The sequence below is a fragment of the Gymnogyps californianus genome, chromosome 3 (assembly GCF_018139145.2).
Source record: "Gymnogyps californianus isolate 813 chromosome 3, ASM1813914v2, whole genome shotgun sequence".
In the NCBI taxonomy this organism is placed as follows: domain Eukaryota; kingdom Metazoa; phylum Chordata; class Aves; order Accipitriformes; family Cathartidae; genus Gymnogyps; species Gymnogyps californianus.
The window spans coordinates 8,709,435-8,733,723 of NC_059473.1; the positions used below are offsets into that span (position 1 = coordinate 8,709,435).

The following is a 24,289-nucleotide window of genomic DNA, read 5'->3' on the forward strand; positions in this document are numbered from 1 at the left end:
TGCAGGCCCACGAGACAGTTGTTTCAGTACGACGGAGGGGTGCAGAGCCAAGCACTCCTGGCGTGGACACTGTCACTGCAGCCACTGAGTAAAAGCAGGTTTGAAGGAACGAAGGGATGCTCAGACTTCAATGAGCACTTCAATGCTTGATGTGCAGTAGATAAAAGTGGCCTATCTTCGGTTCATTTATGTCATTAAATGTCATGTTTGGTTCATTCATGTGTGATCAATGATGACATTAGGAACTGTGCTGCAGTGTAGTATCAGAAACACTGATTATTTTCAGTCCTGCCTGGAGGAATGTTAACCCTTACAGTCCCAATTTGTGGTTACCCAAGGTAAACAGTGCCCAGCGTGTATTATCAAAAAACTAAGCATACTGTGCTGCGAAATAATATCCTGACTTGGATTCTCTGGCACGACTTCACAGATAAGTAGCTGTGTTAGGAGAAGACTAACACTGCTTTATGCCGTTTAAAAAATCAGAGTTAGTTCCCTAGCCAATTAGAGATGAATGAAGGCTTTAGAGGATGGCCAGAGCTTTTGTAGACCCTGGAATCATTTAGGACTATGATACCGGCTTATGCCCAGTTGCATAAGGCTATAAAGGGCTGGACGAGCTGAGCCCAAGCAATACCACTACCCTACTGAAAACTTGCATGCAGAAAGTAGTATATCATCAGCATTGGTGGGATTCCCACCGCTGCTTGCCGAGTGAAATGGAGGTGGCACTTTTGCCTCGTATCCAATTTGGGAACAGCTTTTATTGACCGGTGCATTTGGTCTTACACTTTTACTCTTGCTTGGCTCAGATTTTCCTCATGAATCTGAGTTTATTCCTTTGCTTTGTTTTGTTCTTGTCAATCTGAAAAGTAAATCTGTCTTTGGACCTTTTGGCTTGAATATTTGATCTAATATTTGCATTTGAAAAGAAGAAATCTTTGACATGGTCTTGACCTTAAAGATTTTGAAACTCAGAATCTGCATACTAACGCAAAGACTGATTTCTGCTGCTGAAATAAGAGCAGTGGACTCTTACAGCTAGGCAGTAAATCCTGTCCATGTTCTGCTCTTTTCAGAAACATGCTTACAAAAAATAACTTGTGCAAAATTATCATTGTATATTGCCTGGGATAATTTGGAATTCTGTGCAATTAAATTGCTTTCTTGAACCCTGGAACAATTAGAGAACTGTTTATGATTAAAATGAAAGTTTAACACAAAATTACAATCCCGTAAGAATAAACCGTGTAGAGCCAGCTATGGGAATGTGTGAAGATGTGCCAAATAGCATAGGTGGTCTCTAGCTGTGGTGCCTAATGCTGACGCTCGGCGCAGCTGCGGGGTCAGGCTGCCGGCTGTGCCAAAGAGTGGGAGTAGCGACAGCTCCCCGCGCTGTGTGATAGCTGTAGTTTGCCGTAAGCTATGCAATGCTCCACGACAAACAGCAGCGTGATGGGGCACATACATCAGCCAGGCACGAGACTCCCTAAACTCCATTTGTTATTATTGACCAAAGCGCATAATTGTTCCTCTGATGCTGGGGATTGATTTTTGCATGAAATTGCAGTCATTCCTCATTCTGGGAGAAAAGGTGGCATCTGTGAACTGAGATTAAAGGCACAGGTCTGGGAGTATGAAGTACTGTGCAATAGGTGTAGGATAAGATGGCTCTAGGGGTCTGATGGGACAGAGCCGTGTGCATCTCTCCCACCCACAGCAGGTAATGTCACACTTTATCATCACTTTTGGCTGTTTGAAGGGCTGCACGGTACTTAAGGCAGAGGACTTCTGATTCCAGCTTTGTCAGTACAGTTCCTTTTACAAACATGCAACTAAATCATGCAGAAAAAGATTATATTAATGTAGTGTATGGGGCTACAGATGGTACGAGTCTTGGCTTGTTTGTTATCCTGAAAGCTTTGTCAAAAACTTCAGCAAAGCCAGAATTTCACTCAATGGGTTGAAAGTTTGCTTGAAAAATTCCCTACAGATTTTTAGTGTCATTCCCATTTATACCAAGTGGTCCTTCCACTCACTTTTTGATTAAACTTGGAATTTGATGAAGGTCTAATTTATTTTTGCTCTGATTTGGGCTGACAGAATAATCGCTTGTAACTCATAGCACAATGTGGCATCCTAGCATGAAAGGCCAGAGCAGTCCAGTTGATAGCAGTGAGTAGCGTTTTAAGTCCACAGTAGGGTGAAAAAAAGTGCAGCAAGGGCAAATTATTTTAGCAAATTGTACATCAGTGAGATATTCTGCTTTCAAACTTGGATTTATAAACTTATTGTCATGCCACGAAAGAAGTAAGAAGCTGTGCAGGTAATTAAATATTTGCCTTGGGGGATTATTTGCAGTTAATTAAAGCCACACACTTTCATTGCATACCTTTTCTACAGATTATTAAATTTGGATCAGATGTTAACAACCCAGCTTTCTCACTTATCCATCAGAGATTATTCTTGGCAAGTTTCAGGAACAGAGTTTTACAGGGGCATCCTTTGGTATATGGTAAGATTTGCTCTGCTATATTGTAGAAAGGGACCTTCCAGAAGTAGAGCCATAACAAGACTGTCACAGCGTAATTTGTTATCATGCACCGTAGATCTTTTGGCACTGTGACTTAAGTTTTCCATCTAGCAGCATTTTAGAAAGTGTTTCGCTCTGGAACACAAATACTGATTATCTGTTACCATTGTTATGACCTCAAGTGTACTTACCCCTGTAGTTTGCAGAAATGTCCAGTTAGATCACCGACGTTTTTTAACGAGGCTCAAAGAGAGCTCTTTATCCAGTGAAAGCTGTGTGTTATGCAGATGAGCAGAGCTAAAACGGGTGGCTGTGTTGCTGTGATTTCCTGACTGCAGTGGAATGATGCATTTCTGCATCCCGTATGCAAAAACTGAGGAGTGGCTGTTGTCAGAAAATTTCGTTCGACACAACGAAATAATGCCCTGGGTTTATGAAGACTGCAGATAGCATAGCGATTGGACTTACGTCGTCTAATTTAAACCTCACTGTGCCACTGGTTCAGGGTATGGCTTTGGGCAGTTCATTTTGCTGGTCTCCCCCAAAAGGAAAAGCAGTCTTGGCCACGATAATGACCTTGGGAGTTCTGTCATCGAGTGAAACGAAGCTAGGATTTGCACTGGGATTTACAGGACTTAATGTTTGTCAAGCTTGTGGAAGTGCAACCATGAAAACTGCTGGCATTGTTCTAAATAAATAAGAAATCACTTTATTTATCAAGTAGGTAGGTCGTGCTGTTTCTCATAACTTTGTGCCACTCTGTTCAGTACAAATAAAATTCTCAGTAGCACTGCTGATTATTCTTACGTGTCCTTTCTTGCCAGCTCCTTGTTTAAGGTTTGTACTGCAGGCAAAAAACTGCTCAGTAAGTGTACAGATTTTGAAATCAATTTGAATAATTGAAACCCATGAGTATACTTTTGTAGTATATAAGTCTGTAGTTAAACAGATAGAAAATCTGTCAGCGTATCAGAATGCCAGATATGAAGCTAGCACCTAAGGGCTATCTGTGTCTGAAGTAACTACCAGACTTTTCCAGCATGAAAACTGCTGCAGAATTTGTTTGTTTGTTTGTTTGCTGTCTCCTCAGACTCGCTGAAGGACTCCAAAGGCGCACAGGAGAGTGACCCAGTGCATCCTGTGGGGTGTGAACAAGAGCAAGCCAAAGGTAAAGTTTCGTATCAAAATTCTTTAAGACAGAGATAACGAACCTGTTGGGAACCTTAGTTCTTCCAGTTTCAGCATCCAGTGGTTTTCAGCCTGACCTCTACTGCCTTAAGAAAATGCTGTCGGCTAGTAGAGGTTGTGTGCCAACCGGTTGTGATGCGGTGATCTCTGGTGTTGCTGGAAAAGACACTTGTCTCCAAATATGTGGATTTCACCATATTGATCCTGGGTGCATAACATTGTTATTATTGTCCTTTTTGTTGTTGTTGTTGTTCTAAAAGCCTGTGGGGTGATTCTGTTCCTTCTGCTAAGTCGACTGTCAAGTGCGAGCGCTTTGCAACAGCTCCTATGAGAATCAGCATCAAGGCTGAGCTACAAAGGAAGGAAAAAAAAAAAGTTGATTCAGGGTTAGTTTTGACCAGCCATTTAACGTACTTAATGCTTAGAGTTTGTTAAGTGGTATTTTCATATATAAAATACATCCAACATTGTTCGTTTAATAGAAAAGAAGTGGTACTTGCCCTGAAAAGGACCGTGCTATATGTTAGGTTCGTGTCCTGTTGTGATGAACTTGCCGTTGCCTGCACGCAGCCATCGTGCTGATGTCATTTTCAATTTGTCGTGTTAACAGGACAACAGGGTGTTTCTGCAGAGGAGGAGATGAAAACTGGGGCAGATTCCCAAAGCTCCTGCATGGAAATAGAAGGTACTGCACATGCCTTGAAATCAAAGAGGAAGATTAACAGGCAAAACCACTAGTTATTGCTCAGATATTATCAGTAGTGTTTAAGTTCCCTTTCTTTCTCCATACCTACTAAGCTAAATTTGTGGAGCTGGATCTTCTTATGGTAACTCTAAATTCAGCCCTGAGCAGGGGAGTATCTACGGATTCTCGGTGATAAAAGCGGACTTTTTAATGACTGCAACTGTTAGAGAGAGAAGTGAACTTGCATTTCTTATTCCTGATGACAAGCACTTCAGCCTTATACGTTCGGAGCACTGAATGCTCTGTCCCCAGTCCAGCAAAACACTTGAGTACGTGTGTGTCTGGGCTTGCAACGCGTCCCGGTGAAGGCCCGCGCTTGGAGCTGGGCCCGTGGGGTTTTTGTGCTAAATCCCAGAAGGCTCAGCACCTTGGAGGATCAAGGCCTTGCTCTCAACTACAGCCACTCGGATTTCCCCGAGACAGCTTTTGTATCTGTACTTTCGGGGAAAAGGATCCTTTTCCTCTGCCAGTGTTTTTAATGGTTCTCTCTCTAGTGTATGTTAATCCTTTTATGTCTGTTCTGAAAAGCCTTACTGTTCATCTTCTTTTTTCAAATTTGTTCAGAGCCATTGTTGAACCAGGAAGATGCAACAGAAGTTGAGATACCTTTGATTCATGATGCAGAGGAAAAAGAAGAAGGAGGAAACGAAGAACAAGAAGGAGGAGGTGGGGCTACTTATAAAATAGATTGAGACAGAGAATGCTGCTGGGCTCATGTTCTCCTTTTCTGTTGTGAGGAAAGATGGAAAGAGCATATAAAAGCATTATTTTTTTTTTCCTAAGAAAAATCCTTCTTTGCCTATCCTTGAGTGTTGTTTTGATATATTGGACTTGGATTTACACAGGAAAATAAGTGCAAAAAAGTGCGTGCTCAGGTTCTAAAGTGACTTTAAAGTAAATATTCTTCTCATTTTTGGTTTTCTGCATTAAAGTGCATAAGGCTGGTTAAACAACCAATTTATGTCCATGTAAGTACCCTCTTGATCATGTTTGCTAGAAGCGTCGGGAATATTTACAATAAATGGGTATGATAATTATTTGTGAGATCATTAATAGAGATTTAACTAGTAATTAACTAAAACTAGTAATTCTAATAAAGAAACCAATATTTGGAGCAGGAACAGGGTCTTGCTGAAGCAGTAATTTTTTCTGGGAGTGAAGTATTTAAATCCTTAGGAATACTTTTGCAAATAAATGTAGAAGTTTAATTTTAAGTGTTGGCCACTTTTGGGAATCCTACGTTCGGCTCACCATTTGTAACAGGCACGTGGTTATATAAAAAATAACGTATTATGTAAATAATTCTCTAATTGTAAAGTAACTGCAAGTTAATAATTATATGGTCATTTGTAGAGCACAGGGTTGAATTTTACAGTTCCAAATTAAAATGCAGACATGATTTTTATTGAAAATTCAGGTCAATACTAACTGTGTTGTCCTAATTATGAACTCCTTTTTCCAGCCCCATTGACACCAACTTAATTGCAAACCTGCGTTAGCGATATTGACACTTTTCTTCACTGCAAACCCAGGTTAATAGAACCTCTTTGTTCATATACAGCTAAACAACATTTCCTTTCTTTTTTTTTTATTGCCTATCCGAGTTGAGACTACTCACATCTCTTTATTATCAGTCATGTTAATGGTATGGTTTTGTGCTTTATTACTGATAGTGAAAATAGAATTGATATAATACTTGCTTCAAATCCAGGTAAATGGTATTGCGCTACCTCAGTTGCAAATCCGGGTTATATAATACAAGCTGACTCTGATTGCAAATACCAAAGTCTTTATGTTAATTTCCTCCTAATAGAAATTATTTACATTTTATTTTATGCCTCATCAAAAGCAAGTTGGACAAAATGTACTTTCGTTATTTGTACATTTCCTTCTCTTTAATACTTTAGTGTCCCCTACAGCTAGTGACTGTCATTTAGTTCTCGGTGGAGAGATTATATTTCACCATCTGTTCTACCTACTATTAAAATATGCAACATTAAGGAAAAGAAGGTAATGTCAGAAAAGGGTTGTTCTTGGCACTTTTCCTTTTCCTGCCCCTGATTTAATAGGTTCAAGTACTAAGTAAGTAAAAGGTTCTTTCCAAGCATTTTGGAATGTGTTTCCTACCTGGGGGCTCAGGTATTGCTGTTGTGCAGGATTTGTCTAATCCAAAGCTCGTTGAAGTTCATAGAAGGACTCTCACTGATTTAAGTGAGCTTTTGGTCAGCTCAATAATAAGAGGAGATGATGTGTTGAGTCTACCTGCAGGGTAACAGCACTTACGTAACTGCATAGATATTCTGTTTAGCTTCTTCCGAACATACTGTCTTTGGGTCAGGGAAAATAAATGGGTGCTTTTTCAGGGTTTTGAGAAGGAAAGGTAATTGAGGCTGTGCTTCTTCAGGGTTTTGAGAAGGAAAGGAAACTAAGGCTTTCCCTTGCTTTGTTTCATTCTTACGAGTATAAGAACACGTAGGGTACCCTCAGCGCTCATCTTGCGAGATGCTTCCAGTTCTGGTAGGCACATACTCTGCCACGTGAGTTTTGAAAGTTCACCACAAAGCAAGGTGGATCTGGACAAAGAGAGGTAAAAAAAGAAAATCAGCTGAAGTTCAGGCTGATAAAATAAGATATATTCCCCAAAGAGAGACTACTCTTAATGGAAAGAGATAACCTGGCATAAAACAGAGATTTAATAAGTAACATTATTTCATGTAACCCAAGTGCTACCTCATAAACTAATTCAGTTCAATAGTTTTCCAGCAGCATCCAGAGTACATTTGACATATAATGAAATGGCATATTTTTGTCTAAGAACACGTGAAAGAAAAGCTAACGTGGGACTGCTAGTCCCATTAAATAGAAATACACAGATCTTAAGTGGGTTTTGTGTTGCCGAGCTCATCCTGGAGCGAAGGGTAGCACATAGCTGCCTCTGTCTCCTCTCCCTCCCTGCCCCCCCCTTACCACCACCACCCCCCCCCCCCACTGGGAGCCATTAGATTAATGGGAGTCATCTGTGACCTGTGCTGTCCCCAGCACTGGAGCTGTGGAAGCCACTAAATGACCAAGATCAAAGTCCTTTTTCCAACCTAAAGCTAGATTTCTGCTTAGTTACTGATTGTGGCTTTGAAGCGTGTTAGGAATTTTTTCAGCAATCTGGTTTTTCGTGGAAAAATGACTGTTTCTTGCTGGTTTTGAGATGTGTCTCAGTTTTCACAAACTTCTCACAAACCGTAGGTAAAGCTTCTGATCTAATTGTGCAAGTTTTACTACCGGCTCATCTATGTGTTTTGGGGGATTTTAGGGCTTGCAGGGTCCTTTCTGTATAGCTCATTTGGCTTCGCAGCTCCAGGGTCACGCCGTAGTGCGTATTACCAAGGAGTCATGGATCCTGGCGCTTTCGAGGTTCTGGGGCACCCGGAGCCCAGAGGAACGACGAATCAAAGTCTTGGCAGTCTCACTACTGTTTCCCATTGCCAGCAGTAAGAAACAAGCCAGATTACCCTGAAGAATTTAACAATGTAAGGCACTGTATGTGTTTCATAAAAACCTGCTCTTGCTTTTTCCAAAATCAGTAATAAAATATAGCATGTGCCAATTTATTCCCTTTTTTCCTACCGTAACTTAAAGTTATATATTACTAGGGAGCAACTGAAGAAAAAAGACAAACTAAGATGCCTTTTTAATTTTTTCCAGCTACTATAATGCACTCATTCTAGTTCACAGAAGAATAATGAAAATCTGTGTTTCTTATAAGATTAGGGAATATTCTCAAATCCCTTTATTAAAAAGCAGAGTAAGTGGTGATCGCTGACCTATTTGCTGACTAGGTAAGTGTACACGCTTTTAATAGACCGTTTGGCAGTCCCTTTGTATGTACACTTGGAAATAGTCCTGTCATGTTGTAATGACCAAGCATTCAGCATTTAGTTGTAGTTTTAATCAGCACAGTTCTTCCACAACGCAATTTGCAGCACACAGAAATAAAACTCATGTTTATTTGTGTGAATATGTAGCCATTTCCTCCTCCGAGCCTGCTCTCCCCTCTATCTTCTTATTTCCCAGCTCTTTCTATCTCCCTTCGTCAAGACATTAGATATGATGATTTTCCTCACTGATCGTCTCTGGAAGTTGCTTAACTCTTTGGAGAATAAGATTTCCGTCAGAGCACTGGAATATGAACAGAAGTAGCCATTATTTCTCTGTTGGCTCTCTTCTGTATTCGGGCTAAAATATTTTGTCTTATTGTGCTGTTTGGAACATGATTCGAGCTTGACCTGGGATGTTTCTCCACCCAGGAAACAAATTTAGAGTGGTTGGGTAGCATCCTCCCTGGGCAAAGGACACATTTATTTTCCGTTGGACAAGTCCAGAAATGCAGAAGCAGGTTGTTGCTGAACCACAATCAAGGAGCAAAATGCCATAATTAATGCCTATAAAAAGGATATTAAAGTGTCCAGGGACTTAGCGTAAGAGCAGGACACAGCCCTTACAATTACTATTTCTGTGCAGTTGCGTCTTAGCCTGTTTGAATGCCATGTTTAGGGAACTGTATTAACCATCTTTTTTTCCCGTATGAACCATGCAGTGTCAAGGCAGGCTTGGGAACGGGCTGGGGGAGTTTTCACGGTTTAAATCATTTGCAGTATACATAATTTCTTTTGCCGGGCTTCTGGTCGGTGCCTGTTTACTGTAAATTTGAATTCTGCCTAATTTCTGTTCTAGCTAAGCCCAGTTTTGCTCAACAGTCTTTGTGGCATGAATAGCTATGTAACTCTGTAGCCATTACTTCGTCCATTCTTCACTTAAACAGCTGGATTTTCAGGTCATTTCCCCATCTGTACTTTAGCAAGAGACATAATTTTGTGGCATAATGTTGGAGAGAATTAAATATTCCAAAACCTGGAGGAAAAGAGCTCTCAATTTTTTATAGTTTCAGTCTCAGGCATTTATAGGATTTTACATGCATTGGTACAGTTGTAAATAATGTCAAAATAATGACTTTGTTTGATATGACATTGTGGCTATAGAGAAATGAAATACTTCTTGAGAAAGATCTTTTTGGACAAATATGACATCTTTATTCTTGAGTCATGGCAATTGTAACTACCTTTTATTTCTTAACCAAACTTCTTTTCAGCTTCAAGTGGATGAGACATTTTGGGGGAAAAAAAGAGATTTTTAAAATCTTCCTTATATATCTTTAAAAAGATATTTTCTTTTTGTTTTGAAAGAAAAGAATACAAAGATATTTTAGAATGTTGTGGCTTCTGAAGATCTAGTATAAAGGCTCCAACTTCTTTTATTCAGTTGCCCAAAGAAGAAAGGAATAAATATCCCGAATCAGATACAGTGTGTTTGGTCTTTGATAACAACCCATACTGAATGAATCAGATGACGTTTTTGGGGCTGTTACAGAACAGTCTGGCCCTAAATATGAAATGTATCTTTAAAATCTGCTTCTGACAGGTATTGATATTTGGCAAAGAAAAAAAAAGTGCACCTTTGGACCTTTTGCAGAAATGCTGGAAGAGCTGTGGAACCAGAAAATTGCAAGTGGGTATTCAAACTCACATGTCTAGAGCTCTAAGCTACGCAGAGAGGTGGACTGTTCCAAAGCAAGTAGCTGGAAGTAGTTGGAGGTACATAGTAACAAGATTATCGCCGGAAAGCCACAAAAGTGCCTTTATTCATGGGATACCTTTAGGTTTTAAGAAGCCTCGCTTTACATGCCTTTATTTTCTCGAGAACATCATGAAACTCAAGTGAACTTTGCAGTTGCAATATCAGCCAGATGAGGAGCTTTTGCGACCAGATTCTGCTTGCCAGCCTGCTGTGGTCAATCTGTGGTGGTCCGAGGGCTGTTTGGTCTGTATCTCCCTGTCCAAAGTACTTTGCTCTTCTGAAGGCAACGTAGCCGTGGCAGAAAAGTGTATCCAGGTAATTTCTATGCCTTGTGGAAGCAGCAAAGGCCATAACTGTAGGCAGGGAAAAAAAACCTTTTAGCCTAGCAAAAGATTACTTTTGGAAGGGTAGGCGGCGTTTTTTTCCGAGTTTGCAAACTGTATGTTGAATTTCGTGAACACAATTAAAACGTCCTGCATAGGTATGGAATTGGGGTAGCTCTGTTAAAAGCTGAAGACAGGTGAGGCTGGCCTGCCTGTGACTGGCTCTGTGCGAGCGTGTTCTGTGCTCCGCTTGGATGTTGCAGCTTGCGGAAGAGGAGTGGGTTTTTTGGTCCCAGTGTCCACGGTTATATTTGTGGTGGCTTTGTCAGTTGTGAACTGGGAGGTCTCCGGGCTCTTATATCAGCAAAGGGTGGGTGCTATCAGCAGTTGCTTCACTGATGGCGCGAAGGATCAGCAAGATTATTAGGAGGGAGCGTCGCTTCTGCGGACCAGCTTTGCTACTTCCATGGCCCCTTGCGGGCTGTCATGACCGGTGGTATGCACCAGCAGGACCACGGAGGTGACGGGGTTCATTCATTTTCTAAGCACAGGCCGGTGCAGAAGTCATACCGCATCAGGCAGCGCACGCTGCCCAAAATGGTGTTCCTCCCCAGCTCTGAGAGAGGCGGCAAATGGGATGCAGCCCCCCTGCAGGCCTTCCCTAAGGGTACTGCCTGGCCTGTGCTGCGCAGCGCTGTGCATTGGCAGGACGGGGGTGGTTATTATACTGTCAGTAGTCTGCTCCAGATATTGATTTCGGTCTCCTGGGGGGAAAAAAGTCATATTTTTTTTCCTGCCTCAGAAGGAATCTGTTTCTTTTCATTACTCTCCGTATATCAGATTCTAGCCTGAATGTATGTAAAAAAATAGGTGGTGCAAGATCAATTTTAAGTTTTAATTATTTTTTATCTCTTTCAAAGACAAACGATACATTTTTTCTGTGTGCTTTTCTAATAAAAAGTAGAAAACGTAGGGAATTTTTCAGCTTAAACATTTTGCCTGCTGTCACAGTCACTTTATGTTATCAGGCTTGGTGGTAGGTACAAGACAAAAAGCCAAAAGGAAAGAAAAAAAGAAACAAGAAAAGGGAATACTTTAACAATGATAGTGTTTAAGGTTTATTGTGTGTATTTGATTGCTTGCTTCGTTTCATTTTCAGTAAGCAGAATAGAAATACTATTATGAATTGGCAATTTTTATTTCATTTAAAAATATCATTTCTTTGTTCTTGCTGAAAGTGTTGACAATGTGGCCTTTGTTTAGTTTAATTAACTCATGTTACAGTACTGAATTGAAACACAGTCAGCATTAAATCAAGTAAAATAATTTTTAGAACTCTTTACCATATCCAGAAAATAAAAAGAAATAAAAAAAATTAAGTCCTCTGAGAAGCTGGAGGAGAAACTGGATATTTTTAATGGAATATTTTGAAGTGCCATTTTCATTTTTATTTTCCATGGTAGGAATGCCAAAAAATATAAAGCCATGAAATCCCACTGAAAAGCAGATGCTATGAAGTCATTCTAAGTCCTCATATGTTTATAATAGTATTACATGATGTTACATGTTTTGTACTTGTGAGCTACAAGGCTTAAAGAGCTTTAAGACACTGATAATGCCCTTTTAGCATATGAAAACTGGAAAGATAATGGAATCCATATTTCACGTGGTGGCGTCCAAGTCTACTAGGCTTTGGTTTTAGCTCAAATCTCCAGAGAGGCGGCGGTGCCTTATGCAAACGAAACGCGTATCTCTCTCAAATCATCTCAAATAGCACCCAAGGAACAAGTGAAAGGAATATGGGAGAGACACTGACATCTTAGAAACTTTTTCCTGTAACACATTGAAAAAGTAGGGCTCGCTGGCCAAGGACTGCAGCGTTACAGATGGCATCGCAGTTAACAGCGTATCTGGAAATTAGCTTTAGTTCCTCCAGAGAAATGGCACCATTTTTAAATATACAATACAGCTACAAAGGCGTCTGTTTGAACAGTGGGCTTAACTCCTGTTGGCAACACTAAGAACTTCAGTCTTAAATTAGAATAGGTCCAGCAGACCAATGGAGTGTGGGGAGCTACACAAGGAAAGAATTTGATCCCTCGTGGACAAATTTTATGTTCTTGTGCCCTGTCTGCTACAAAAAGAGGCTTCATTTTGTTATGAACTGATTAATTTTGGAATCTTACCTCCTTTATTAAAGTTTATTTATCATGGAATATGCACAGATCCAACTGAGCTGGCTCTGGGAACTGGAAATTCTGTGTTCCCCCTTGCTTACGTTATGTATGGATGTACCATGCTGTCCAGGTTGTTGCGTTATCTTATAGCTATTTCGTAAACACAAATGGCACACACTTAGGGCAGCAGAGAAAGAAACTGTACTTAGCCAGTGATTTTCATGAAATAGAGCGAGTGGAGTCATAACCGAGTGTAGAAAAAAACACAAGCAGTGGGAGTGGGGAGGGAATGATTTGGGAGAACTGTCTTTTATTTCAAGTGCAGAACAGGAACAAATTCAAAGAAAGCAGCATATGTCGTAGCATCAAAAGATTCCCTCACTTGTTCTTTTGGGGGAGCGGGGGAACGACATTGTTGCTTTGCTGTCAGTAGCTTTATTGCTCTAGTTGTGCCCAATGGTGTGGGTGAGTAGTTAACCTTGTTCTCATATGAGAAGGGTGGCATTTACTCACTCTGCATACTATGAGGTGGGTCAGGAGGCACATTTTTTGATTCAGCTCTGTTCTGTTTTCTCTTCTGCGCATCCCCACGGTGTTGGCTCTGCCAGGGAGGTACACCGTGGCTTCATAGGTGCCCTTGCTCCTGGCACTTGGAGGGGAAGGCCAGTGCTGTACAAGGAGGGACTATTACACAGTGAGGGGGAAGATGTGTCTACAACTTGTAAAGTGGAGATTGCCTTGATAGGGCATGACTCTGACTGAGATTAAATCTGCTTCTCACTACTGCAGACCCAGAGCAGGAAAAATCCCACCCGATCTCGTTCAGATCTTTGAAGCATTATGCTTTCCTCATACCTCTGGATTTTCTCTTCCTTTTTTCTGCCCGTTACCCATAATTTTTTGGCAGCAGGTTTTCTGTCCCCTCACCTTTTCCTAATGCGGTTGACAGGTAAGCGTTCTCTCGAGCAGATCTTGCCATCTGGAACAGTTTTCCTCCGCTTGGTTGGCTTTCATCACATTTCGCCTCCAGATGAGCATGCGAGGTCACCACCGGTATACCTGGCCCATAGTGTTAGCCCAACAGCCCAAGCTGACCCTGTCTCTAGTCACCGTGAATGATCTGCCAGGGAGGAAGCTAGCATTTAATCTCACCTCCTACATCTCTGTGACTGCACCTGTATCTTAATCATGCAGTAGCGGTATCTCAGCGTATTGGTGCAGGAGTGCAGCTCTTTGGGACTTCCTTTTTCTAACAAAAAGTTCAGCATCTCCTTTTTTGGGGTCTTGCATGAGCTCTGGGGGTCCTGTCCTGGAGCACTCCTGTGCGCTGTGAATGTGTTCGTAGCTGCACTTAAACCAGTCCAGCAAAGCAGATGCTCTGGACGATGCACTTTGAGTTGCAGCTATAGACAGTCTATGGGGAACTGCAGAAGCACTTGGTGTTGTTTGAGAGATCCAAGAGAAGTATGAAGAGTATGAAATGATGTTGTATTTTACTTACCCGTATACGTGCTGGGATGCTCATAGCGTAATTGTTCCATACCTGACTAACGCTGTTCTTTGCTCAAACAGTTATTAAGGATTTTTCTCCCAGGTTCAGAATTTACTTGTGACTTCTATCCTGAGTTTTAAAATCCATAGCTTTCTGCAGCCAGCAAATTTCAACCACAAAACGCCCTTCGTTATTGTTTCACTGGTGCAGGGTCTTTACCCTGAAATGTTGGGACACGTAAGCCTTTTGTCTCATTTTTCCCCTTTGCAGATGTGCAGCCTTTTTTGTTTGTTTGTTCCCCAGTCACCAGTGTGAAGGGCATAGCTCTGCCAGTAATCATAGCTACTGCGGAGACCAAAAATGCCTTTATTCCATTTACAGCATCCTGTCAAAAAACACTCAATACCTACATTACTTGACAGCCCTTGAAAGGCAGCGTGTTTACACGTTCAGCATTTGCTCTGTGGAGGAAATAAGCAGTCACTTACAGGCTATACCATTCTTACCTGGATAGAAAATCAGTTAAACTGTGTTCTGGATTCTGAGAAGAAAAAGTCAATAATCTTTTCTCCATTGCCCCCTGGTTACAGCTAACAATGGTATATAGTTAGGGGGTCAGGGTGGCAAAGTCACTGTCTCAGTGCCTGGAAAAAATTGAGATTCCCAATTTGTGGCCAAATGCTATCATGGTTACGAGGTGTTTCATCAGTTAAAACGCATTCGCTGGATGTGTTTGTATGATCTGTCAGCCTGAAACGTAGCACAAAAGCAGCAAATGAGCGCAAATGGAGATACCTCAGGTGCTTCAAAGTAAGATGTCACTGTGCTGAAAAATCAGTACCTAACTCCAGCAGCTCGATTCAAGGAAATTAAATTGGCTGATTCTTCCAGCTGTCCAGGCAACAGGCAAGAATAGCAGAAAAGCTCTCAGACTGAGCAGGGAGGTAGTTGGCAGGGCTGTGTCTTAGTATCTCCCCCTCTCTGGGGTGCCGATACCTGAGCGTGGTGCCTCCATCAGCCCAGGACCCAGCAGGTCTGGAGAGGATGGAAGACTGAGCAGGACTTGCTGTTTCGAGTGTACAGCAGCTACGCTGCTTTTTGTTTTACTCTTTTCTGAGTGTTGAAAGGGCTCTGCAGGTCATGCGTTTTCGTCGATGGTGTTCCAACATGCATGGAAGGGATGGAAGGGGCTTTCCCTCACGGCTGCCTTGCCAGGGATCTCTAGGACATGAGGGTCGGGAGTTGACCCCTTCCAGCATGGAGAGGGACTTGAATTCAGATTTATTTCCAGCATGCTCTGATCAGCAGGGTACAAGGCCAATGGTAAGCACTGGCACGGTCCCTCTTCCTCACTTGGGTTTAGCTGCTCACGGCTCCGAGTTTTGCATGGCTGCTGCGATCACGTCTCAGTTCAGTCCTGGTCCTGCCTCTTGGCATCTCACCTCGCGCGTTCACGGCGTTTTGCTGTGGTCCCTACCAGCACACCCAGTCCTTCCTTTGGGTATCAGGAGCTCCTCTCTGGTGGTCACGTTGGTCTACAAAGCTGGATCTCCAAAAGAGACCAGAGTTGCGCTTACATTCTGGGGCCTCCTCCTTGGGACGGCAGATATTTTACAGTTCCTCTTACATGAGTGTAGCTAACAACTCCCACGCTGGTCTTGGAGTGGCAAAACTGGCATCTTCTGTGGTTGTGTTTGTCTTATCTCTCTGTCTTCCAAAGTAGTAACTGTCCAGTGTGTAGTAAGTACAGCTATTGTGGCCACTTTATACAATTATCAATTTTTTTAGTGCCTGTCTTGTCATAAATCTGCTTGCACATATAAACCGAAGTCTTGAACTGCACGGTCTGCACCAGATGACTCGCTAACCAGGCGGTGGTACTGCGGCCCCCCACAGCATCAAGGGCCAGCTGGAACACAGCTGCTTTTCAGGTGATGCTTTTGATCCAAAAGTTTGGATGCTTTTTTAGCTTGGTTTTGAATCTTCTGGCCCCGCAACATGGGCAAGTTTGCTTAAAAAAGAAAAGAAAGAAAAAGGAAAAAGTCCTTAAACAATATTTCTAATATTACCTGCTTCCAGCATTATGTAGGACGTGGAGGGGAATAGATTTTCTGGATGCAGCTCTGCTTGCAGATCCAGCTGGCTCTTGAAGTGAAAAGCAGATGATATGAAATACATATATATCCGGTACCTATTTAAAGGAACCCAAGTTATCTTAGAAACTGATATATACAGAGATCACAGAATCTGCTTGTGAAACTGTTCCCTCTGGCATTAAATGCAGCCAATGTTTAACAGTAATGAATTAAAAGTGTGATAGTTTAAGACATGGGAACTCTTTCCAAATGAACCTTCAAGGGGAGCTCAGTGGAGAGAAATTCACGTTGAGATTTGGCCGGAGAATAGGGTTAATGCCATTTGTTCTTATCACAACTGCTACGGGATAGTTAACGACCACAGGTAGTCAAGGCCTGGGTTTTATGTCTGATCCTGGAGACAGCAGCGCAGTGCAATGCGTTAGATCGCTGGTACCGCTTCCTTCTTTTAACGAGGTCTCCCATCCAAGGATGGATGTAGCCTGCTCTTGCGCAGCTTGCGAATCTGACTGGATCACAGCACGCAGCCGAAATAACTGGAGAAGAATCTGCGTGTGGGAGGGAAGGAAATCAGCTGCACGTATTCGCATCCCGAAGCGAGAGTTAGCGTAGCGCTGCTTTTTGGCAGAGGTTTGGTCACAGCTTCTGGTGTCGAAACCAGCTTGCTCTTTGCTAGCCTGCAACTGTAGTCAGCTGTAGCCGTATCCAGCTCATTTAAGAGGAAAAGGCAGGGGAGGGCTCTTCATTTGGATCGCACTGGCACTTTCGCAGCTCGTGGCTGACAAAGCCATTTAGAGCAAAGATAGCTCAGATTTTGCTCCGGCGTGCGAAGTTCGCCCTCTGAATGCTGTGATTTTCTCTAGCTGGTCTTAGAGATGGGAAAACACAGATGAGCCTTAACCAGGCCTGAAGAGGCTGGAGCACATCAGCTGCTTGCCAGATTGATGAAACACCTGGGGCATTCATTTTGAAACCTAAATGCAGGCTGTTCACCTGGATTGCCAAGTACAACAGAAGCTTCCTTCTGGCTGGTGGGGTGGTATTAATTTAAAGAGAGCACCATCTGCAGGGCCTTGGAGAACAGCAATTGGAGGAGACAGGTAGAGAGGTTGCCGGAAAAAGTCTTGTTCTGATCCGGAGGCCTCGCCGCCCCCATCCTATTACCTGTGATTTCTAATTAGCAGACATATCTTGGGGAAAGCTGCTCCAATTCACTTTCTTGCAGATGCTTTTCTTGCTAAGAGCTGTTGGTTTTCCTGAGCCTCCTAAACTTGTTTCGCGGGCTTTCACAGGCATTTGGAGCGGTAATGGTCTCAGTGACCCGGTAATTAAAGGAGTCCTGTACCTCCTCGCTGCGGAGAGCTGCCCCTTTGTCCTTCCTCTTTCTTCTCTCTGCAACGCCACTACCAGATGGTCGGAGATTTTTCACCCTTTCAAAAGCTTCGTGTTTTTCCCATCTCATCAAGCATGTCTCAGCCATGCTTAATTAGCTTAAGGCTTTTCAGCGCCCCCCACCCACCCACCCCCCACCCCCTCGATTTGCCCCCCAGGAGATCAGTTAAGGACCTGAACAATTTCAATAAAGAGCTTGGAAAGCAAATCCTTAGAGGCTAGGCATAGCTGCAGGAGAATGTAATGTTATTTAGTGTTGGGGACCAGTTGTTTGTTCTTTCTTCTCTCCCTTCCTTCTGTCTGTCTGTCCTCCCATCCATCCTTCTGTCCGTCTTTCCCATTCTTATCTCTCAGAATATTCACCGGATGCCCCTTGGTTCTTGGCAGTGTTTCACAGTGTCTGATGGCTGCTGGTATTCAGAGGAGGGCTGTCGCCCTTAGGCCAGTGCCTGAGTACTGTTGCTTTCAACCTGTTTTAATCTGTTTAGGTCCCCCTGAATGAAAAATGGCAAACATAATTAGCTAACCAGTGCTAGGAGACTGTTGGGTTGGGGTATTTTGGTTTAGGGGGTTTTTTTATTTGTTTGCTTAATTCCCGGACTTGTTTGAAACTAGCATGTGAGCTTTATTTACAGATCAGAGCAGTTGAGATGAAAGCTTGGTTAATTAACAGAAAAATAAATTTGCATCTTGCTTTGTATTTGACATTGAACAGCATTTGTTTCTGCATTGTCACATATGCACTTTTATTATTAATCTCCGAGCTTTAGCTGTACGACTGCAAATGAGATTTTTAAAAAAACCCAAAACACAACTCTTTCCCTTCTTCCCTCCCTCCCCATAAAGCATGAGAGCGAGCTGTTTAAGCATGTGAAGCACAGATTTTGTGTGGGTTGTCAGATACCTCAGAGGTACCTGTGGACATTTGCCACGTAATTGAATTCAGTGGCTTGTGTTTCGCATTTACAGGCAAATGAGAGCTCCCAGCCATCAGATATTTGCATCACTAGAATTAAATACCTACTAATTTAGCCACTCGGGAGATAAATATTTAGATATAATTAAAACGGCTAGCTGTAAATACATTAAAGTGTCCGTGGATGACGGAAAAATGTGGGAGGGGGTTTCTTCACAAGCACGGAGGACGTGACCTCAATTACTGCAGTTTTCTCCCTGACGCTCCCCTTCGTGGTATGTATAAAGTAGATGCTGCTGGGTGCACACTGCCCAGAGGAGAGCAGTGCTTTATATAAGGCTAGATTGAAATGCTGTTCTTACGCTACTCCAATTCTCGGTATTTTTTAAGCCATCGAGGGAAAGAAAATGCAAAGAGTGTGTCTAAATAAATGCACGATGTAGTTTTGTGTCACGGGGAAGGCCTGTAACATTGCTACCTCCATTTGAGTAACTCAGGCTGTCGTTAAACAAAGAGGAGCGCAGCTCCCCGGTGTATTGACATTGCTATTTACAGACCATGTGGTAATCTTTGAAGTGCTAACTGGCTTTTTTTAAGAGAGATGCTGCGTTTTTCTTTTATATTTGTTTTCCACAAAAAGGAATGTTAGTATTTTTATGATGGCTGGTGCTTAGTGGAGCTCCTCTGTGTAAAGATAACAAATGAGTTATGCGACCTGACATTCTCCCTGGGAATGCGCTCAGAACGAAGCAAGCCAGTGGCATTTCAAAGTCTGCTTTTAAAGTAGCTGGTTATAAATATATATATGTATACACACACTTTGTGTGTCAGTATTGCCAGGAAATGCCATGTCTCTGGTATTTTGCACCTTCTCTTAATTGACTTAGAGGTGGAAGAGTCTTTGGGCAAAGACTCCAGGACCCAAAGGATGCATATGCAGAATGAAACTGCACCACTTGAAGCTGCTCCGTGCTTTCCTGTATCCCTATCCCGTCTGATACTTGAAGTATTCAGACCTACTGCAGGCTTTGGAAATGAAGGAGCGAGCTCTAACCCTTCAAGAACAACTGCAGCACGTACGAATTGCCAGGCACGCTTCACAATTACTGTCTCGCTTGTCCTCTTGCTGCGATGCTGCTGGGAGTTCCTGAGGCGGCATTGCCTGGAGAAGCAGGGGCTCCCCAGTCACTCACTGAGCAGCCCTGCTGCTGGTGATGTGTGTCCCCACGTGGGGAATAAATCAGAGCTGGAAGGATATGTCCGTAGAGAAGCTGGGGGAAGGGACAGGAGGCTGGTCCAGCCTTGGCTGCGCTCAGTCAGGGTGGCCAAGGACACCAGAGAGGCTGCCGCCCAGCAGCCCCCAAAGCCTTCGTGACAAGCTTTGCGCAAGTTCTGTGTTTCTACAAAATATTTTGTATTTGATCCAACACGGGGATTTTGTTTTGGCAAGAAGGCAACTCTTTTTCCACATTTCACCGGTTTCTAGTTTCCGGAGACTTCACAGTTTTGTTGCTATAAACCGTCACATACTTAAACTGATTGGCCCACTAGCAGCCCTTGAAAGACTGAAATAAAACCAGCTAAGGCTAGAAAACCACCTTTCCCGAGGCCTGATATTCAACTCACTTTTGCACTGCCCTCAGGAGGGACGGCCTTTGGTTATAAGCTCCGCTCTATCAGCGGAGAGCCGGCTCCGCATGACCACGATGGCAGCGCTCCAAGGACTGAACTTTCATGATGAATGTCACAAAACGCTGCTACCTGGGCTCACTCTGGGGAAGGTAATTCTGTGTACAGTACGTGATCTATGTCACCTGGTGTCCTTATCATTTCCTTCAGCTATTTGCAGAGTTTGTTCATGTTTGGGCTGCGGAAGGAGCCGCATTAATTCAGAGTTAGTAAACCTGAGGACAGGCAGAAATAAAATGGATCTGAACTTCTAAGCTTGCTATAGCAAACGTGCCACGAGAGCGAAAAGTTGGTAAACTGAACTTAGCGAGCTTTCATTTGGATCTATTTTCATGATACTTTCTATTGTACCATAATTGGTACACTATTAAGTCGTCTCTTGGGTTATGAATTACTGCTGTATTAACGAAATGAAACTTAACTGAAGAATTTTGCTGGCAGGGAACATGCAGAAGGATATGCAGGATCTTTTTAACCATTAGTATTGTTACTGTCATCATTAATCATTACTGCCATACAGCATGCAACACAGTTCCTAAACTTGAACTGGTAATATCGTGCAAGGTGCCGTACACGGTTGTCTCTACCCAAGGAACGCACAGCCTAAATTTCATGGCTTTGCGTGCTTATCAGCCTACTTGGAGCATGCGTTTCATGGATTTCTAACGCAGTTGTACTGCGGTCTTATACATGTATCATCTGTGACCAGAAGGCTTCCTCCAGCTCCTGCCGATTAAAGAATAGCTCGCTTAGCTCTGCCAGAAATACTTGTTGCATGGATGACCAATACACACACTCATAGGTGCTTCCTGCTAGCTAGTCAGAAGCACTTCCCTCTTGTTCCTCCCTCTGTGAAAACGTTTTACAAAATCAAAAAATACTCATTTCCTTTTAAATTTGGGAGGTTTTTAACTTTTTTTTTTTTTAACAGAAATCCGATAGCTTCAGTTCATAGTTTTGGCAAGAGCCAGCAACATTTGTCGGGAAATCTTGGGCTTCTCAGGCTACGTTTGTATGACTCCCTGAAAACATGACATTTCCCATAAAACTATCTGTTCTTTTGAAAGGAGAAGAAAAAAAAAGTAATTTGATTCAGGAAAAGGTTTTGTTAGAAATATTTTGATCAACTCCACATGTGCCTTTCCAGTCGGTTCCCTGTGCAGCAGGACCACCCGCTGCCTGCGGGATGCGGTAGCTGCGGTGGCTTTGGCGTGGTGTCGAGGCTGCTGCCGACTGCCCGGCCGGTCTCCGGCCTGAGCCAGGCGCTTTCGCAAGCTTTGATGGCGGGAAGCAAAGCAGCCAAAACTTCTGCGAGGTGCCGCACGACGTGGCGTGACATGGAGACTTACCCTCTCCTCCTCCTTCCCCGTGTTTGAGGTACGTTTGAGGCTTAAGTAAGGGTTTTTTTTATTCAGCTGTTACATTTTTGCAAGATCGTATTCCTTGAACAAGCCTAAAACCTGTGGCTATCGTCTGTAAATGCAGGTTAGCCTCTGCCGTGCAAATTCCTCATCAACTGGTAGTGCACAGTACTAAGTCAAAGTTAGCTTTAGACGATACTCCCAAATTATGGCAGGTTTTACCAGGCTGAGGATCAGTGGTACTCTGTGCTTAGGACCTTCATAAGATTTTCAATCAGTGACAATCGGCATTGTCACAGATATTCAATGCGAACTGAACCCATTAAGGCACAAGGCTTATTTCTCCCCTACCATCACAAGTAATCTCTGCACCTGATGACTGAAAGGCTGCAGACTTTTAATTTAAAACACATCTCATTTAGGGACCTCTTTTAGGTGCTTACATCAGAATAGCGTGATAGCTAAGTAGGCAAGGTGTTTATCTAGATTGGCTGTGAACTATAAACTCTTTAGGCAAAGACCACCTATTTTCTATGTAACAGGCCCTCCCCTTTTAGGGTCTGTAGTATTTAAAATAGATTCTATGTGAAAAGAGCTATGCAAGGTGTTTATTTTATTTCCTTGCTTTCCTTATATACCTAAGAAACATCCTGTGGACAGTTGTGAAAAGTTGTTTGAGTCTCCTCAGACTGTCAGATTGATGTTGTTTAGTGCAGTGAAGTGTAGTAAAAAATGGAAACTATAAACCAATATAACATGAATTGTCTAGACCTTTAAACCTACTCAGGAAATCAAGATATATATTTAAAGAAACTCAATAAACCTTGTTTTTAAGACTGAAATTTGCTATTGACGGGGCTGAACAAAAACGTGGTTCAAGGCCAGTGACTTAATTCTAGGTGACACCACTCCTAATCCTTTATGGCTGAATCCTTCAGTTTTATCTGTGACTCTGGGAAAACGTCTGTCAAGGCTGAAGTCACTTGCACCAGGGGATTAGCACTTTTTGCGTTCTTTTGAAAGCTTCGGTAGTTCCCATGAAAGTAGGAGACGCCGAGGCATTTGTGGAGACTGTGGGCAGTGGCAATCCTTACGCCGGCATACAAATTCTTGCAGACCTGGACCACGAGAAATAGCGCACATCTGTAGCCTCTAATTCTGACCCTCGTGCTATGTGCTGGCAAAAGCTCTGTGTTGTCCTCCAGCTGTGGGTACTCAAGGGGAGAAGAAGAGGGGAGATGTTGCTGCTGGTTGACCCAAGGGTGGAACCACTATATCAATTTCTTTTTTTCCTTTTTTTTTTTTTTTTTTTTTTTTAAGCCCAGAATAGCTGAAAGCTGTATAATGAAAAGTCTTTGGGCATCTGCAAGTTCACGAGCTAGGAAGCTCTTCATTATGAATAAATCATAAAACGTGGTCCAAATCTGGCAATCTGAACGAGTTTAGCTTGAGGAAATGCTTTTAATGGGTGATTGTCATCCTCCTTTAGCAGGACAAAAGTCTGCTGCTATCAACTGCTAACACAGTTACTGTCTTCTGGCTTAATTGGTAGAGGTCTTGACTTTGGTGCTAAGATCCCAAATATAAGCCTTTAAGTTTTCTGGCACCCCATAGCAGGGGGATGGCATTACGGGAAGGGCTAAGTGCTGCAGTGTGCCAGCCTGGGTTTCAGTACTTTCATATGGCATGTGGCATTTCTGAGTACCCCACAGCACTGGCTGCTGTATTCTGGCTGACCTGCAGGACGCCTCATTGTAAGGAACCCGCGTTAGCCGTCAGTTATTAAGAGGATTTTGGGAGATGTTATAGACTTGCTCAATAGCTTCAAGGAAAATTATAGTTATCTTGTTAGACTCAAGAGTCTGCCAGTTTTCATGATAGACACCGGTTTTATTAGCAGTTCTGTAAATTCTGTTGTGGGAAAAAGAAGCCAAAAGCCATATTGTTAGTTATAATGTCACTGAGCTTTCTAAGCATGGGTTAGAGAGCTGGTGTCATCCTTAGTGCAGTGAGAATTGGCATTGAATTTTTAACTCCGTGTTTAGGATCCCAAATAAGTGGCCTGATTTTCAAAAATGCTGAGCACATCCCCAACGCCTTATGAAGTGAGACCCTTTGAAGCCAGCTGGAGCTGCTGGGCACTTGGAGCTTTTGAAAATCAGGATCTAAACTCTGTTTTAAAGAGCCTCTAATGTTAGTCACCTGTTTTTGAAAATACTGACCTATGTCTGCTGGCATCTAGAACAACCTCTGTGTTAAAAGTGTTTGATGGAGAGAGGGGATACAACCTCCAGTGCTAAAGGGAAAAATCCCGGTCTTTTTGAAAGCATATTCTCTGATAAGAAACATATTGAGACAAAACTGAAAGTTTCCTCCCCCCTCCCCCTTTTTTTTCTTAAAGACTTTTGTTCTGACTCTGTGTTATGTGGTTTGTATTTTTGACCTCCAGTTTCTATTTGGTGCCTCGAGATATAACAGGACTTTGAGGAATCTTCTAATAATTTGGAGTGAAAGCAAGATGGTTGAGAAAAAAATGTGCGTAAGCTTTCCGAATGAGTTGCTCCGATTTTTACCCAATGTAACAGTAATGATCTAGTCGTAAGCCAGCCTTGGTCTAATTAGCTATTTGAATTTACTTTATTTTGATACAAATAAGTCTCTGATATGTGTGAAACCTAGAGTAAATTTCTGACCCCTTGTTCTCCTGCTTATAAAGTTGCCAGAGTGACCGGTAACAGCAGATGGACCT

General features: G+C 42.6%; 1 protein-coding gene across 4 annotated transcripts in view; it reads left to right on the top strand.

Moving 5' to 3' along the window:
- The window catches only part of MACROD2 (mono-ADP ribosylhydrolase 2), an 898,754-nt gene that overhangs the window by 855,847 nt on the left and 18,618 nt on the right, over nt 1-24,289 (top strand). For all 4 annotated transcript variants that reach the window (XM_050893412.1, XM_050893413.1, XM_050893415.1 and 1 more), the window contains 3 exons: nt 3,624-3,701; nt 4,332-4,406; nt 5,031-5,132. In XM_050893412.1, the coding sequence (XP_050749369.1) occupies nt 3,624-3,701; nt 4,332-4,406; nt 5,031-5,132 (255 nt within the window). The remainder of the gene's footprint in view (nt 1-3,623; nt 3,702-4,331; nt 4,407-5,030; nt 5,133-24,289) is intronic.